At 38.9% G+C, this 16,208-nt stretch overlaps 1 protein-coding gene across 3 annotated transcripts in view; it reads right to left on the minus strand.

The window, feature by feature from the left end:
* Nucleotides 1-335: 335 nt before the first annotated feature.
* The window catches only part of LOC124266291, a 61,225-nt gene continuing 45,352 nt past the window's right edge, over nt 336-16,208 (minus strand). For 2 of the 3 annotated variants that reach the window (XM_046701108.1, XM_046701109.1), the window contains 4 exons: nt 6,877-7,860; nt 3,942-4,118; nt 3,018-3,437; nt 336-2,572 (listed from right to left, as the gene is read on the minus strand). In XM_046701108.1, coding sequence (XP_046557064.1) covers nt 1,251-2,572; nt 3,018-3,437; nt 3,942-4,118; nt 6,877-7,860 — 2,903 coding nt within the window. In that variant the 3' untranslated portion in view covers nt 336-1,250. The remainder of the gene's footprint in view (nt 2,573-3,017; nt 3,438-3,941; nt 4,119-6,876; nt 7,861-16,208) is intronic. The other variant, XM_046701110.1, reaches the window with a different exon arrangement.

Raw genomic sequence — 16,208 nt, forward strand, 5'->3', positions numbered from 1 at the left:
TTGGTAAAGTCATCCCTATATGACACAAAGACGCGTGCAGGGAAAGTAATTGATAGTGTTACTGATACTTATACAACGGAACAGTTATGAAAGATGTACAAAATCGATTTCGGTTTCTGTCCGCCAATATGAGTATGTCACTCTGTAAAGTATGCGACAGGTCAGAACATTAATACATGATCCGGTTTCAAACCATTATATATGGAAATTGTATTGTGCACATTGTTTACTTTCTTCAAGGCGGTATATATATCGCCTCCATCATGATCAAGACCATCAAGTAACATACAACTACAACTACAATTACTGCATACAAAAATAACACAAAGTTTGGACATTTGATGGACATTTTAATCTCACCTTGAGCGATAAAACCATTGCAATGATCAATGTGATATGCATCATAAACAAACAACAAATACATGTCTTTGAGGTCGTGTTGAGAATGTACATAACCTGTCGAAAGATAAAGGACACTGGATCGTTGACCCGAGGAGATAAATTATATCATATCATATATTAAATCATTAGTCATTTATCTTTGAATACAAATGTCATATTTTAATGTGTATATTTTATCATACTCATATTCAGTCATGATATTTACTGTAAACTCTCTATCCCTTGTGTAAGAGTTATTCGCATTTTTTCAGTTGATATTGACCTGACCCTTTTTAATTTATGTTAAATTCATTATATTCCATGGATTGAAGGGTAAGCCGTTGCCGCGGCTTCCTTAATGGTATGGATTTGATCAAATTGCATACATTTAGGACTGACGAAAGTTTCAACTGCCAAACGTTTGTTACAATCTTTGGCAGAGTTGAACTTATCAAACCTTATACTAAAGAGAATAAGTCGTGAGTTGACACAAATTACATTACAGCCACAAAATGGACTTACAATACAAAACACTGGTGTTGATTTATATATGAAAATGCAGTATGTGGTAAAATGAGAGTGCTGTAGGCAATGGAAGCACTATAAAAGTAGAATGCAAAACTGACTAAGCAAACAAATTATATGGCAAAAACTTAACTCAAAATTTCTTAGTCTCTAAAGTTTAAGTCGCTTCTTTGTGTAAACTATGTAGTCACAAACCTTCAAATCTTCACCAGCAGTCAATTATATTATTCAATTATTTATTAATACTGATATAAACAAACAGTGTTAAAGTCTTTCTCTAGGTTCAAATATATTCATATATTAATACTTTAAAATATTTTACAGGTGCGTTAAACTCAAATTTTCTAATCCTTCACAGGTTTTCCTATCTTTTCTCCCCCTTGCCATCGAAGTTTTTGGAGTTCTGACACCTCAAAGTAGGACAACGGGTCGTCTTCTATAAAGTCATCATATTCTAGTTCAATGTCCACAGAACCGACCTCAGAAGGCGTGTTAATGCTCCTGGTAGGAGACATAGTTTTAGCACTTTTGGAGCTGCGACTGCTTTTTGTACTGCGAGGTGTGGAACTCTTGGAATGCTCCTCCCTAGTGGGAGATTTGGGACTCTGCCCGTCTGGTTTAGGCAGCAGTTTTTGACGCTCCTCCATTGCAGACGGCTTCTTTTTTTCTCCTTGTGACTGTTTTGTAGTTCGTATTTTGGGTTTAGCACCAATAGACTCTGTTGAATAACTCTCTGTGAGAGACGTAGGCCGTCTTGCTTTGACAGACGACTGTATGAATGAAGTAGTCTCATTATTTGCATCAGGATACTTTTCATCCCCATTTAACCGGGAATGTTCCTCACGAAGACTCTCCAGTATAATCACTTCATTCTGGGGTGTCCTGTCACCTCCGGGGGTCCTAGCAACCGCTAAAGAAACTTTCACCGGTGCCACACTTTTATTCACTACTGGTGTGGGTGTCTCTGGCGTGACTATTGGAGCATCTTTTGATGATCCCGAGGAACCAGTTACTATCCTTTCGGATTCAGTAGTCAGCTGCTCCTTTCTCTTCTTTGTAAGAAGTTCATGTTTAGTTTTAGATGGTGAACATGGAGTTGCTGCCCCAGGAGAATGTTTGAACTTTGGTGAAGGATGAATTTTAGGTGATCTTGGTCTACAGTTTCTTAGATTTGGACTAGCTTTAAAGAAATTTGAGTTATGCAGAAACTCTTCTGGAGGTGAGTGTGCAGTATATGGACTAGGTAAGGGGGAATAGTTTTTGGTGGAGGGTTTAGGACTACCTGTTACAGATTCTGCCTTGGACCGCAGTTTCTTGAACCCAGCACTGCATGTACTAGATATTGAAGAACCCCTCGACAACATATTGTCTTTCTTTGTCGCCTCACCAGTGAGGGGTGCCTCAACGTCGACGTTAGTTATTCCAGGAGGCGGGCTACTACACCGACTACTGTGCATACTGGTGCTACGAGCTATGTGGAGTGGACTCTCAGAGGCCGCCATTGCGTATTTATGCCGTTTGTGATAGAGTCTGTGGAAAAGCACGAAGGTAATGACAACTAACACTATGAGAACACACAAGGCAATTCCAACGACGGCTACTTTGCTGTCGAGAATAGATGACTTTTCCCGGCGAATTATGGTTGATGTACGCGTACCACCTCCAGCTGTAAAGGAAATGAGACACTGTAACAAGAGTTCGAGAGACAGGTTAGAGGTATTGCAGAGGAAGGTATAAGTACGTTTCATGCTGAAGCAATAATACAGTACATTCGATCTTTAAATTCTCGGGTGTATACTTTATTTTACCTGGCATTTAATTATTCAGTCTATTTTCAATGTGTTAAGTTTCTGCCATGACCCCGAAGAAGATGCATTAAGCAAGGTATATCTGTCATCATTAACAAAACATCATCTATAAGTCTGTATTTGTGTGTAGAAATGCATTTGATCTCACATTCTCAGTCAAATTAGTCTGATATAGCATTGTGAATATTCTCTAATAGCAATATTAATCTCAGTCTACATATTTTTACTCTCAACCTTTTCTTTAAGTGGTGTTTTATGTATCTAAATCCAAAACAAACCTCTCTTTCCTTAAAATGCACTTACCGACTACCCTATAAGATGCGATGAATCCATGGAGGTGAATTAACTGCGTTGCGTTGATGGGGAATATTGCTATAGAACTTGGGGCTTCATCGGAGGCAAAAGTCATCAGTTCAACACTCATCTTGTTGGACGAAGAGCTGATTTCATTGTGAGGATGTTCACCATTTATGCTACTGTACAATATGTCTGACATGGGTGTGTCTCCATCGCGGACCTTCACCCACTGTTTGGACTCCAGTATATTGAAGTGAGTAAACGTGAGTTTAATCTGCTGGGAGTCTTCTACCTCTATCGTCCACATAGCTCTGCCGGAGCATCTTCCACTTGCAATTATTTCCCCTGAATCAGAAGACATCCCACACCCACAGGCACACCGCATGTCGAACTTTGGGGATTTCAGAGGGCCGTTGGGTAAATATCCTAAAACAAACAAGACGAGCAGGATGTCAGTGATCGGTGAAATTTTACCGTATGATTAATATATTTTGTGATTGAGTGAATGAGTATAGCCTTACGCAGCAATTAGCAATAAATATTCCAGCTGTGTTACTTTGACGCATACCAGGAATCAGGGCCATTGAGCTCTTCCTGGACCAACCAACACTTTATCAAATACGGGTACCCCTACGTCCCACAATAGTGCTCATTCGTGGTGTAAAACATATGTATCTTCCATCAATGCTTTGTGGCCATCTAAGACTGAAAAGCTACCTATAGGCATTATACTATATTTATGTACATGCGTTCTACACGCAGGGTATCTTTCGGAGAGTAAGAATACATTTTACCTCGGAACACTTGCACAAAGCAATCTTAGCGCTACAACCGTCTTGTCAATGTCAGAGAAGTTGATTTACGATCATCGTAGCGCTAAGATCGCTTTGTGCATATCCGCCCAGGAGTTGTGGGATTGTATATATCTACCTGGACAATTCATATTACAAGGCTTCCACTGGACGGGGTCACCCTCGCAGAACTTGCCCCCATGGAGAGGGGCAGGGTTATTGCAAATTCTGAAGCGGTTCCTTTTACCAGAGCCACAGGTGACGGTACAAAGAGACCACTCGGTCCATTCACTCCATCCACCATCTATATAAAACACTGCAACAAAGAAATACATGTTTTATTTCAAACCTGGTTGCAGGAAATTTCTTAACAGACCAACATTAGTTTTGTACCTGTCTCTATCAATGTTGGTGGTCTAGAAATGTGAGAGAACATGTTCTAAACTAGAGGCTACATAAACCACGTATAGCCTATATTTAAATTGAGCCATTTACATATACATTATGATCAAATTCATTTGTAGTGTGCATGTGTGAGGCACAATTACCGTATTGCCTGTGTTATGAATTGCGCTTTTTTGAGGCACACAAACTAATTAGAGTATACGGAGGATTATAAATGCAACTTTACAGCCATACATTTATGCATACTTCATCTAGAAGACGAAATATACTTTTTGCCCAATCTCAACATCTTAATAATTGGTTTCGACATGTCTAAGTAAGCAGAGATACTCCTGCACTTCAGTTCAGTAATGATTGACAGTTCTAAGGTATGTAGCTGATGAGTGCTATTAGGAACACTGACATTATCAAGCACACAAAGGATTCACACGCCAATGGCCACATAAACGTGCATTGTCAGTGCTCATTCAGTGATAACATAAGAGAATAGGTTTTTGTGTTTTCCAAATGCGATGACAGATCAACACACACTTTTCCAGGACTGACAGTTGAAGTCAGCTTGATAGACAACTCAAGCCGAGCTATTCAGAGAGGTCTCACTTGGAACAGATCAAATTGTATTCCCACTGCGTTGTCCTGGCCTCGACAATAGCCGTTAAAACCCCAATGTCAAAGCTTCAGGACAGCATCTGTCTATGCTCCTTAGATATATATTCTTCCTTCTTCCAGAAATATAATTGATTCATTCAGCCATACCGACATATTGCTGGGAATTTCACGGACTTGTCGTTTTACAAGCCGTGAACATGTTTCTTGGCTCTCGCCTTATAACACTAATGGATCTGAACAAAATCACGGCAGAGGTATGTATATCCGGCGCCATATGTCCATCAAGGTCTATCTACATCTAACAAACACTGATCTTTGTTTACCCTTTATACGTTCATACGACAGCATTCAATGCTGATCAACAAATATAAAGATAGTACATGAAAGGAGTTCGCAGATGATGCTAAACGTTAATCAAAGGAAAGATGACATGCATAACATGCATGGATAATGAGACAACACCAAGTAATATAACATAAACTTTCTTTCACAATAATAACATAAAGATGTACAGTATACCTAAAGTGTGCTAAAGAAGACACAAGTGAACTAAACACGAAACACAAAAATTTCTATGCACAAAGTGATACATAAATAGTCCATGAAAACAACAGTTTGACGCGATATACTTACCGGAAATGTAAATATCCATATAAAGTGAAGTTGGGAAAAAAATCAATATCTTTTGTGACAAATGTCAATGGGTGAAACATACATATTTGTACATAGTTGACATTGGTTTTACAAGGTGGTATTGTGTGCATTTGCTGATTGATAGATGCCATAAGTGAGCGGAAGTTGGAGGATAAATAGATAAGAAGGGTCATACAAACCCTCGAAAATCAAAACAACCATGTTTAGGTTTCATAAACAACAACCACTCTAACACTCACACGATTGCACATGTAAGATAAGCGTATATGACTTTATGTGACCTTAATCATTGCTCCTGCACTTTATACCATTCAGAAACGAAACCTAGACCATTGGGGTTATTATCCAAAGCAAATATAACCACTGTCACTCACAGCTCGTCACTGGTGTATATTAGAAAACGTTTAAAGCATAAGCACGTTACACTAATTGTATAGATATCTTAATCAATTCGGGTGCGGATTTTGCTTTGGGGCTCGAATGTCAGTTTGTAACACTGTCAAACAGTTTCATAAGATAATAATAGTTTAAACTGTGTTTGACATTAAATAGTTAATCCATCCTGGAAATCTTGAATAGGACTTATTACCTACCTAATCCCTACAGTTGCAACGTGTGCTGGAGAAACCAATTAAGCAACCTTTAAGAGTCAACAACCAGGGATTCCATTCAATAACAGTTAATTCACAGACCGAGTGCAACAACCTTATCACTATTTGCCTTGCACATCCGTAAATTGAAAGTAATTGATCTAGACTTCCATGGTCTCGTGGTCAACCACTGGAAAGGTCAACAAGAAAGTTGATAGGTGTACATATGTATCACTGACAGCGCCTATTCACAGACAGTATATGACAGTACATACAACAGTATATGAACAAGTAGTATTTTGATAATGGTGATAGACTAATGAAGGTACATCAATAGAGGGACACCATATACTCTAGACACTTATTTAGGATACAATGTGCCAATTTCTAATAATTGAGGGACAATATTAATAAGATGAGCAACAGACCATTACAAATGCTATCAATTTTAAAAGTTACAAGGCAGTATGTAATTGATGCCAGTATGTCAGAGCCATGCTGGTAGCATTCATTAGATTGTTAAAACGTATTGAGGTCATGCGACTTTTAGTGATGTATTTCAGTAATAATTACCAGCTCTCAAGTATCATTACATGAAGCGTTAATATACATAAAATTCATAGTATGGAATGGTTGTGAGTTTTCTGGCGCTACAGTAAATAGTCTTAGAAGTGAGTGTGTGTGTGTAACAAATACGCTAAATCCACAGTATTACTAGCGTATGGTATAATGACTCAAGTTAAGTGGAACTCTGTATGTATCGGGTTTGGAATCATTAATTCAACTCCAACAATACATTGATATTCAGAACCATACCTGAATTAGGATGAGCAGCAAGACACTGCTGCCTCTGCAGATGCACGGCTCCACTTCTTGAAATGCTGACATATTTGAAGCAAAACCCGGCAGCTGTCCTGTTGAACAATCTACAGCTAAGTTCAAACGAGTTCCTATTTGGATTTGCATGTTTCTCAATGATGTATTTCTGTCTGAGAGGAGCTGCCAACGAACCATTCGTTGTCGTCCTTAGCTCGTACATTCGTATCCTGTCTTGAAGATGTTTCTCAGGTCTGGCACATGCCGGTTGTATATACAAGACAGTTATTGCACCTTTACAAGGAAAAATACTCTCCTTCCGGATATTTACGCTATAAGATTGACTCCATGAAACATTGAAAACGTTGCTTCTAGTCACGACTGTTCCTGAGTTGAAGGTTGACTTTAGCACTGCTTGGTAGGATCCATCGAGATCAAACAGGTCACACTGATATTGAATTGTCTGTGTACTCTTTGACAGGTCTGTGTAGTTAAACGTATGCTTCATCTTGGAACTTTCCATTGGTAAAATATCCACTGCAGAAGCAGGTCTTTTGAAATATAATTCTATGAAAAAGGATTCACGGTGTATTTTGGGTTCACAAGTTGCACGTGATTGAATTCGCAAAGGGACATTTTCTGTGAGTGCGAACCTTCGACGATCTGGAAGAAATAACTGAATCCTTGGCCATTCCACCATGAACGTGGTTTGTGTAAGCAAACGGCTGCCTACAAACATATACATTTGTAATGTGTAGGTTCCTGCGTATTCTAGGACCCCACATGTTAGGATGAGTTTGCCAGTATGCGTGCCTGGTGGAATGTGTAAAGAAGTGATCTCGTGTTCCTTCAGTCCTTCCTCGGTGAAGAGGATAGTGACGAATGCACTGAACATAGAAACATTTTGTGGAACACTGTATCCTATTTCTAGATCCCCGGAGAAGGCAGCGTGAGTGGACGGCACTGTGAGCTGGTATACGCCTCCTGAAAGGCATGAAACATAGTTATAGTGAGAATATTTACTAACGTCAATTATATTATAAAATTACCAACATAAACAAAAATCTGGTGTAGAAATATGACCTGTAAATATGAGTATAATTGACTTGACATTTCTTTTTCTTTAACAAAACACACTTGATAATACTCATTTGCCCCTTTCATTCTATGGCATCTTTAACACACAAGGAAGGCTACATGTTGAATCATAGGAATAAGTTATATAACTACATGTATTTATAATCATTTTGCAAAGACTGTGTGTTAGGTTTCGTAAAGAATATTTCATTTATATGTATGCTCACAGTTTTAAATTCAGAAATCCTGTGTTTCGTATTGAATCGGGCTATACAGCATACATCAACAGTTGCATCCATTGGGTCCCCAAAAGACCAATCCAGATCCTCACTTGCGAATCTTAGCTACAACCAGTAATACATACCAATACCCCTTCTCGTGGTAATCTTAGAGTGGTCTAAAGTATGATCTAGTGCAGTCATTATCAAATCTATCATGGAACCCTGTTCACTGTGTTCGTACGTGACATTGCTGTAGCCTTTGTGGCTATAAATGCTTCAGGTGAGACAGACCTAACTATCGATTACCTGTCGGCAGTTCCCTTTGATGTTGACCAGGTAAACAGGTCTATGATCAGAACACTATGTTTAATAGGGGACCCATATATGTGATACATTCTTTTGATCTAATGTCATTTATTGATAGAAATTAGGTGACGGATTGTCTGGGAACATTATACGACAAGTCTTAGTACAGGAATCAGTTTATTGTCCATCATGCATACTAACACTTGACTTGGATGTAATACAAATGTTCAAAAACTGCATGTAGCATACGGGCAGATAATAGCCGTAGTCAAACTTGGAGTTTTGTTATTAGGGACATAATTTGTTATTTGAGACTTGATGTGCGGCTTTATCTGAGGCTTGTATCAGTTGGTATGGCATTCAAGTCATAAAGAAATGATTATTACGAAGCCCCATATCCTGTGAAATGTTCAGATATCAAACAGCTGTCATTATCGTGATGCCGTGCACATGGCGCGAAGACCTCACTAAGACAAGTTTATAGAGAGCAGAGCTTAATGAAAGTCTGTGAAAGCCCCCATTTGCTGCTACTGCTTGGTTGGGTTAGTTATTGCAGTAGAATGCATGTGCGAGCCAGGCCATAGAAATATGCTAACATAAAAATCCACTGAGTGCTCTCGGTGGACAAAGGGTCCATAAAAAAGCATAGAAGAACGACAAAATTGATTCTTGATACTGCCCCTAAGGACCCAAGTTTCATTGATGGAGAGAGATTTTGCTTATAATGCTACATTTGATCTGTTCAAGGGGAATGAGGTGTGGGTGATTCACACATGTCAGTACCAATATGGACATATTTTAGCAGTAACACCAGCAGAGTGTATATCCTCTCTAGGACGTAGTAATTCAAAGCAAAATTGTATTTGGTTTTAAGCATCAAATTTGACTATGAATTGATCATGATTGCAGAATTTAATTTGCTTACTGCACTTAAAAAATATTTTCATACGAGCAGAGCGGTAGTGAGTGAGTGAGTGGGTTGGGTTTTACGCCGCTTTTAGCAATATTCCATCAATATCACGGCGGGCATAGTGGTATGTATACAATATTGCTAATAAGATAAGAGTTTCTAACAATGATAATTGTAACTTCCTAAATTATACACATTAGTGTAGGAAAATCTTGTGAGCCTACATCTAGTGATGTGGAGAAGAACACGTGAAAACATAACCCACTGAGAAATATACGTCATCACTGAGTACAAGAAAACACGAATATACAAGAATTAATAAGAGAAAGTATACCTGGTCGATTACCTGTCACAAATACACAAAGCCACACGCCTCTCTGTAATGCTTCCTCGTTACTGTCATTGAGGAGTAAACTTAAGGAGTATATAGTCACGTAAGCAGTCCATTAGAGCATGAATACCTGCGAGTTATCCCACCATTCACGACGTGTACTCATGTAGCAAGACCCATAAACATGGCAGTCACGGCCATATCAAGTGTCTACTTGGAAACCAACAAATATTTTAGGCTATACGTTAGGAATACTGAAATAATCACGTCACTGGCATTAGTGTTTGCATACAACATACAGGTTAATCTTCCATCGTGATTGTAATCTTCAGATCTTTACTTCAAAGTGTACAGAGAATAAAGCCAATATATCTGTACCAAATAAAAGTGAGATAAGTGATTATGGTAACACACGTCCAGCCCGTCTTGTGTCTGACGAATATATCGTGCCCCTGTACCGGTGCCACGGTCCACACATCACATACTTTTGTACAATCGACATAATTGTTTCCAATAAAATCGTTTAGATTGTTGCACTGCTGGGTGTAGAATTGTGGTACTGTCAGTTAGACAGGTTGTGGGGTGTTTCATGTTATATGTTTCCACATCTCACGGTGCTCGGTGCGCCTGGTGTTATGTATGTTTATGTATGCATAAACCCCACTCTACCCACACGACCTATGACACGGGGTGTCAATATGATATACTTCACACAACATTACCGTCCATTTACACCACATTTAGATGTACAGTATGTCACCAGTGATATGGATATGTTAACACAACTCCGCATTGTTTTTCGGGGTAATAAGGGTATTAACAATTCTCTGTCACGGCATATACGGGAAATAAAGTAGTCGAAATAGAAGGTGCCGTCAATGATGCGTATCTCTCCCTGGATATGAAGCTTTAAGAACGTGGAAGCCTATTCTTGGGGAGAACTTAGCTCTCTCTCTCTCTCTCTCATGACGTGCGACATGTCAGAAAGACAAACAAATTACCGTTAAACCTAATTATTAATCTGGGGACTCTAAGTATAATACTGACAGTCCATGTTTCGGAATCGTAATAATGCGTAAGTGTCAATATTTCATGAGCCAGGTGACAGATGGCAAGTGGAAAACCACGGACTGTGAACGCTGCTGATACTGTTACATGAAAATGAGCAATAATTTATTCAAGAACACCACCATGGTATGTGATTCTTTTCAAAGTGATTTTCAGATATTCTTGAATAAATGTTCCATATTCTAAAAGATCTCCCTGACGTGACCCTGGAGACAGAACATGACTGATTGTCATTTTTGAAAGCGACGTGGAAACCGAATAGTGTACACAATGATACCTGTAAGTTAACGGATACCTAATCTGTATTACATTTTTATGCTGACCACACACCTTGTCGATTTGTGGTTTTCGCGTTTTCTTACAATATATTAACTTAAACATAAAAACATTTACATGAAATACTTTAAACAGTGAAAAGAAATTGCCTAACATTACATACAGGGACGCTATATGTGAAACCTACAAAAGCCGCTGGTGTGCCTGGAACAGAATAAGCACACTGAAATTGTGTGATGACGAAACGATGTAAGAAGACTTTGTGTATTTTTAAAAAGTTGTTCGACTTTGGAAGAAAAATCAGCAACGTGCCCTGAAATGGTTGCCCAGTATTAGTGTGTATGGTAAATGAAATTTTAAGCCATCTATGCAACGTTCAGGCACGTATCGGAAACCACCCTGAGTGCCTTCAGTGTATGATAAATGACACTGTTGAACTTGATAATACCTCATGCCCGTCAATGTCAAACCGAGAGAGACAGGGAGAGATGGAGAGGGGAGAGAGAAGGAGAGGGAAAGAGAGAGAAGAAAGATAGAGACAGAGAGACGTCAGCCGACGTAAAACGTAGGCGGTTCGGCTTCATGCAAACATGATATATAGAACCTACAGCCTTTGAATATAACAAACTGTTTATTGTATATCCTTTAAACGGAATGTCCGTTATATTTGCACCCAATACAATATGATCCGGAGACGGTGTAAGGTACAACCTGGTACAACACATAGCTAATTATTCATGCAGGTTTGTAAACCAAGAATCTCGTTTTGTCCTCTCACGGTATTTATTTATGATGCATCATAAAAGAAACACTTTCACTTTACTCACCCTTTGATATGGTGGTCTCTACTGAAATCATTTACGTCTTCTGTAGTGGCATTGTAAACGGCTATAGAGGCATGTCAATGCCACCAATGATACTACCATTTGGCGAATCGATGTTATTGGGCATTCCAGGCAGCTGCTACGATCAAAGGATTGAGTAATGCAGAGATCATGTACACTGGGTTATATGGTCGTGTGATAGAAGATATAAAATCTGTAGAACATATTGGTCTTTATCACGCCATGCATAGGATTAAATCGAAATAAAATATACAGCAAGTGTCATTGACCAAGGATGAATATCACTTGTCACTTCAAAGTGCTTGCAACTATTTTACTTTAAGTATCAGATTCAATCGGATCTCAGCGTTTTATGCAATGGCGTTCTTTTCCTTCACCTCATTAAGGCTGGGATTAAACCACTTCTAACACACAGGGCACTACTGGTGGATGACAGGTACACAGCAACCACACATGCTGTGGTGCTGCCGTATGTTATATCTGTTTTGGAAACATACACAGCGTAGATTCGGACAGCAGTTGGGACAAAGCTCCTTCAGTTCACGATGTACATCCTTTGGTCTGTATGGCTGGCGGGTTAATCCCGATAATCCTTCTTTGTTGCACAATTTTTGTGTCACGGTGCTACTCTTTATCGTCGTCATTTTGGGACGGCAAATTAAATCAGTTTGTCGCAATAAATACATTACTTTAACAGGTTGAGACATTCCTTCCAGTTTAGTGAAATGATACGGTTCAAATCGTAATGGCGCAGTTTGAAAAGATTCTGATACCTGAATCTCACACATGAAACATATTTTAATGTCAATATCTGTAACTGTGATAATCTTTATTTACACGATCGAAGCCTGTGATAAAGGCACTGTACGTCTCATAAATAATCATCCCAAATACATGCAAATGATGAACACATAAATATGCCTGATGCACTGGGTTACACAAAAACAGATTCAGAAATTGCCAAGTGTGGCATCAGTCTCAATGAAATGGAAGATGCAAACTCTCTACATTACAACTGCTCATTGTCTAGCTCGTGGTGAAATGACATTTACCGAGTTCAAAAACGGATAGAAAGTTTCCTCTGGAACGAATACGTAACTTCAAATGAGTGGTTTGTGGCACTGGTGACAATATACTTTTATATCCCTGTTTAAGGACTTTAATCCATTAAACTCTTGTCTATAGTTACAAGCATAAATCGATGTTATGAAGTAGTTTTATTCATCGGTGTTCAGCTCTCTGTCTCGCCTAGCGATGTCGCGTTGTGATAATCCAACTTACTACTTAACTGGCCTCGTAATCTGAACTTTGACGCATGAGCGGAAAGACTAATATTGCTATTTACCTTTTGTGACAATACAAGCACTGCTAGATCTGAACCTAACACATTGCGTACTGTTTGCACGGTAATTCATCCTTAGCAAACACAGGAATTGCAATTTGGCTGGGTGATCTCAATGTGAAACAGAAGTTATTAAGCAAACCATGTAAACAGCAACTACTCTGGATGCTATCGGGTGTCACTTGGACCGAGTAAGATCAATGCAGCGAGGGGATTCTACACTGAGTATTCAGTGGGACACTTAGCATGGCCTCTGTGGACATAATGATCACCTGTCGTGATAAGAGGATCGAATTCCTGTGTAGAGAGTCTCGCAGGCCCTAGGTCAATTATACGGCAGTCAGAACACAAAATGATTGCAGTTTGAGATCATAATACGTCGCTGTGTATAATGATCAAAGGTAGGTTAGGCCATTATAATCTACGATTTGAATTAATGTATATGATCAACAATATAATACCTGAGTGTTTGACTCTAAGAAAGCCAGATTGAAATCTAGTAAATATAACATTTACCAATGTCAAACAGTACATCCTGACCGTACGTCTTGCCCGGAATATATTACCCAAATAGTGGGCTGTTTGGTCTAAAGAGTGGTCAACAGCATGGGCAGCTATCTCTGTCGTGGGAGTTTTAACCAAATTTACATATAGAAGTCACAGCTGATCTTGGAATCGAGGAATCATACAGTGAAGGTGACAATACGATCTCCATTTTAGATAGAGTAAATGTTGTTCAAAGAATGAATCAAAAAACATTTCATCTATATTTAGTAAATATTTAACTCCGACCAAGACAACCCAGTGACTAGAACAGCAACGGTCAGACAAGCCCCTAGGGCCCATTCCAGACGGCGACCGTAGTGCTAAGGTAATTTACGACAGTCGTAGATACCTTTATTTCAAGTTAAAGGCCACAGGCCCATAGAACATAACATTACAGTAATACACTTACTCATAAAGTTACTTAAGTCTGAGGATAGTCAAGACTGGGTATTCTTAAAGCACTGACGTTTATATGTATACATATAATTGCATTACATGTACACTTGTGTGTATGTCAATAGTAGTTTAATGATTAGAAGACATCAAGAGAACGCGTTTCCAGCGAAGAGTTTAAATAGTATTTAGGATCGATAAAATGTATTCCTAAATTATTAAAAGCAAAAGAGTAAACAATGATACCCATTTTCAACTAGACTGCTATTGATCGGAAGACAATATTTGCACAAGCGACACTCTGCACCCATGCGTCTCCCCTATTCGATCGTCAACTGATGGCAACCACATCTAAATCTTGACAGAGCTTATTTCACTAGTGTATAGTCAATTTTTGTTAGATCTATATACTTCGGTTTGCAAAACGGTTTTGTAAGTTGATTATTTGGTTAACTTTGGGTTTGATATTGACGAATGCCATCTTTGGATGTGAAATATCATGTTGTTTACACATTAACAAGTTCAGCTGGAAAATCAGTGGAAAGGAATTGGCTATTTGACCACGACTGAATGAAATCAGATCATCAATGTACATGACGTTGAAGTGCAGGCCAATTTTGATGTTGCCAATCCGGGAAAACATCCGAGTTGTTTGTATAAATAAACATATCAGCAAGGATGTGGGATACCTACTTCTGTGGCAAACGTTATCATTGAGGAAGTCCAACATTTGATACAATCAGCAATTGCATTCATTTCTGAAACGTTGTCCTGACCCTTTGAACATATAGATATAGATATCATGTTCATCATGTCAGTGACATATGCGGTATAGATCGGATATTGGATTAAGATATCATTATTACGTCTGCCGTATGGGATAGTCGTGCACAAAGATGGAAAATCTCATTTTGGAAATAAATCGACTTGCTTCGTTTCTGATTTTGCAAAATATGAGAACCAATTATTTGCGTTTTTTCAGAATCTACATGATATTAATTCCACATTTCTAAAATACCTTCTGTGAATAAGAAACCTACATTGTATGAATGATTAATAAACCTTATGGCAAGCCTTAAGTGGTGACAACATTCCTGCGTATAATAACAAGCTATATTTACCATAATTATGCGTCGAAGTTAGAGTTCTTGAAGTCACTTAGAGACAAATCAATAGCATTTTGGCCATATTCCCCCCTTGACCCTGGCAATTCAAGCCGTCCCCCGAGGCCTGCACTTCGCACACTTAACATGTTTGACTACTGTCATCAGCAACATGGACAAGATGGTCCTGCAATGGCACTCGCCCTCGGCTACAGCACCACTGAAGATGATCAGCTCCGACAAATTGATATTGTGGGCTTGTCGTGCAACAATAGACGTCAGATTTATCGGGGTATTGAATCATGGGTCACACATAGTTCAATCAGGAGATAACTGTGACACGGGAACAGCTATGTTACTGAGATGCTACGTTGAAGCAGTTGATAAACCCTTATCTGCAAAGCACAATCGTACATGAAAGTGCTGTGAGAATAACTAGATAGTGGACGTCATAATCCATCACAGGTCCACAGATGGTTCATGAAGAACACAAAACGCATTTCCAAGCCCAGCACTTGAACTCACACCTCATTTGAAATGTGCACGTTTCATATTTTGCACAATTCTTTTATGATGGTCCGTACTACCCTTTGCAACAAAGTTAACAGAATGCATTATGTTTAACTTCTAATTTAAATTTTGAAGTGTTTACTGAAAACTTTATACAGGTGAGAAAAGGCTTCATATCTCGCGTGTACCTATTGTAAATATCACGTTAGAAACGCTCGCCTGCCCCTAAATCTACAGGCAAACCTTAACTAAACAATATACTTACTGTCGTGGTCTTGAGATCCTTGTCTTTGCAATTCAATGATGCACAAAGGTAAACATAATCATGTAAAAGTAAGCAAGGTTATATTGACGTAGTCATGTCGTATATAATGGGTCGTACACACCACCCAGGCTCTCAATCT

Source organism: Haliotis rubra, unplaced genomic scaffold (assembly GCF_003918875.1).
Source record: "Haliotis rubra isolate DU_JTF1 unplaced genomic scaffold, ASM391887v1 Scf1244, whole genome shotgun sequence".
Classification (NCBI taxonomy): domain Eukaryota; kingdom Metazoa; phylum Mollusca; class Gastropoda; order Lepetellida; family Haliotidae; genus Haliotis; species Haliotis rubra.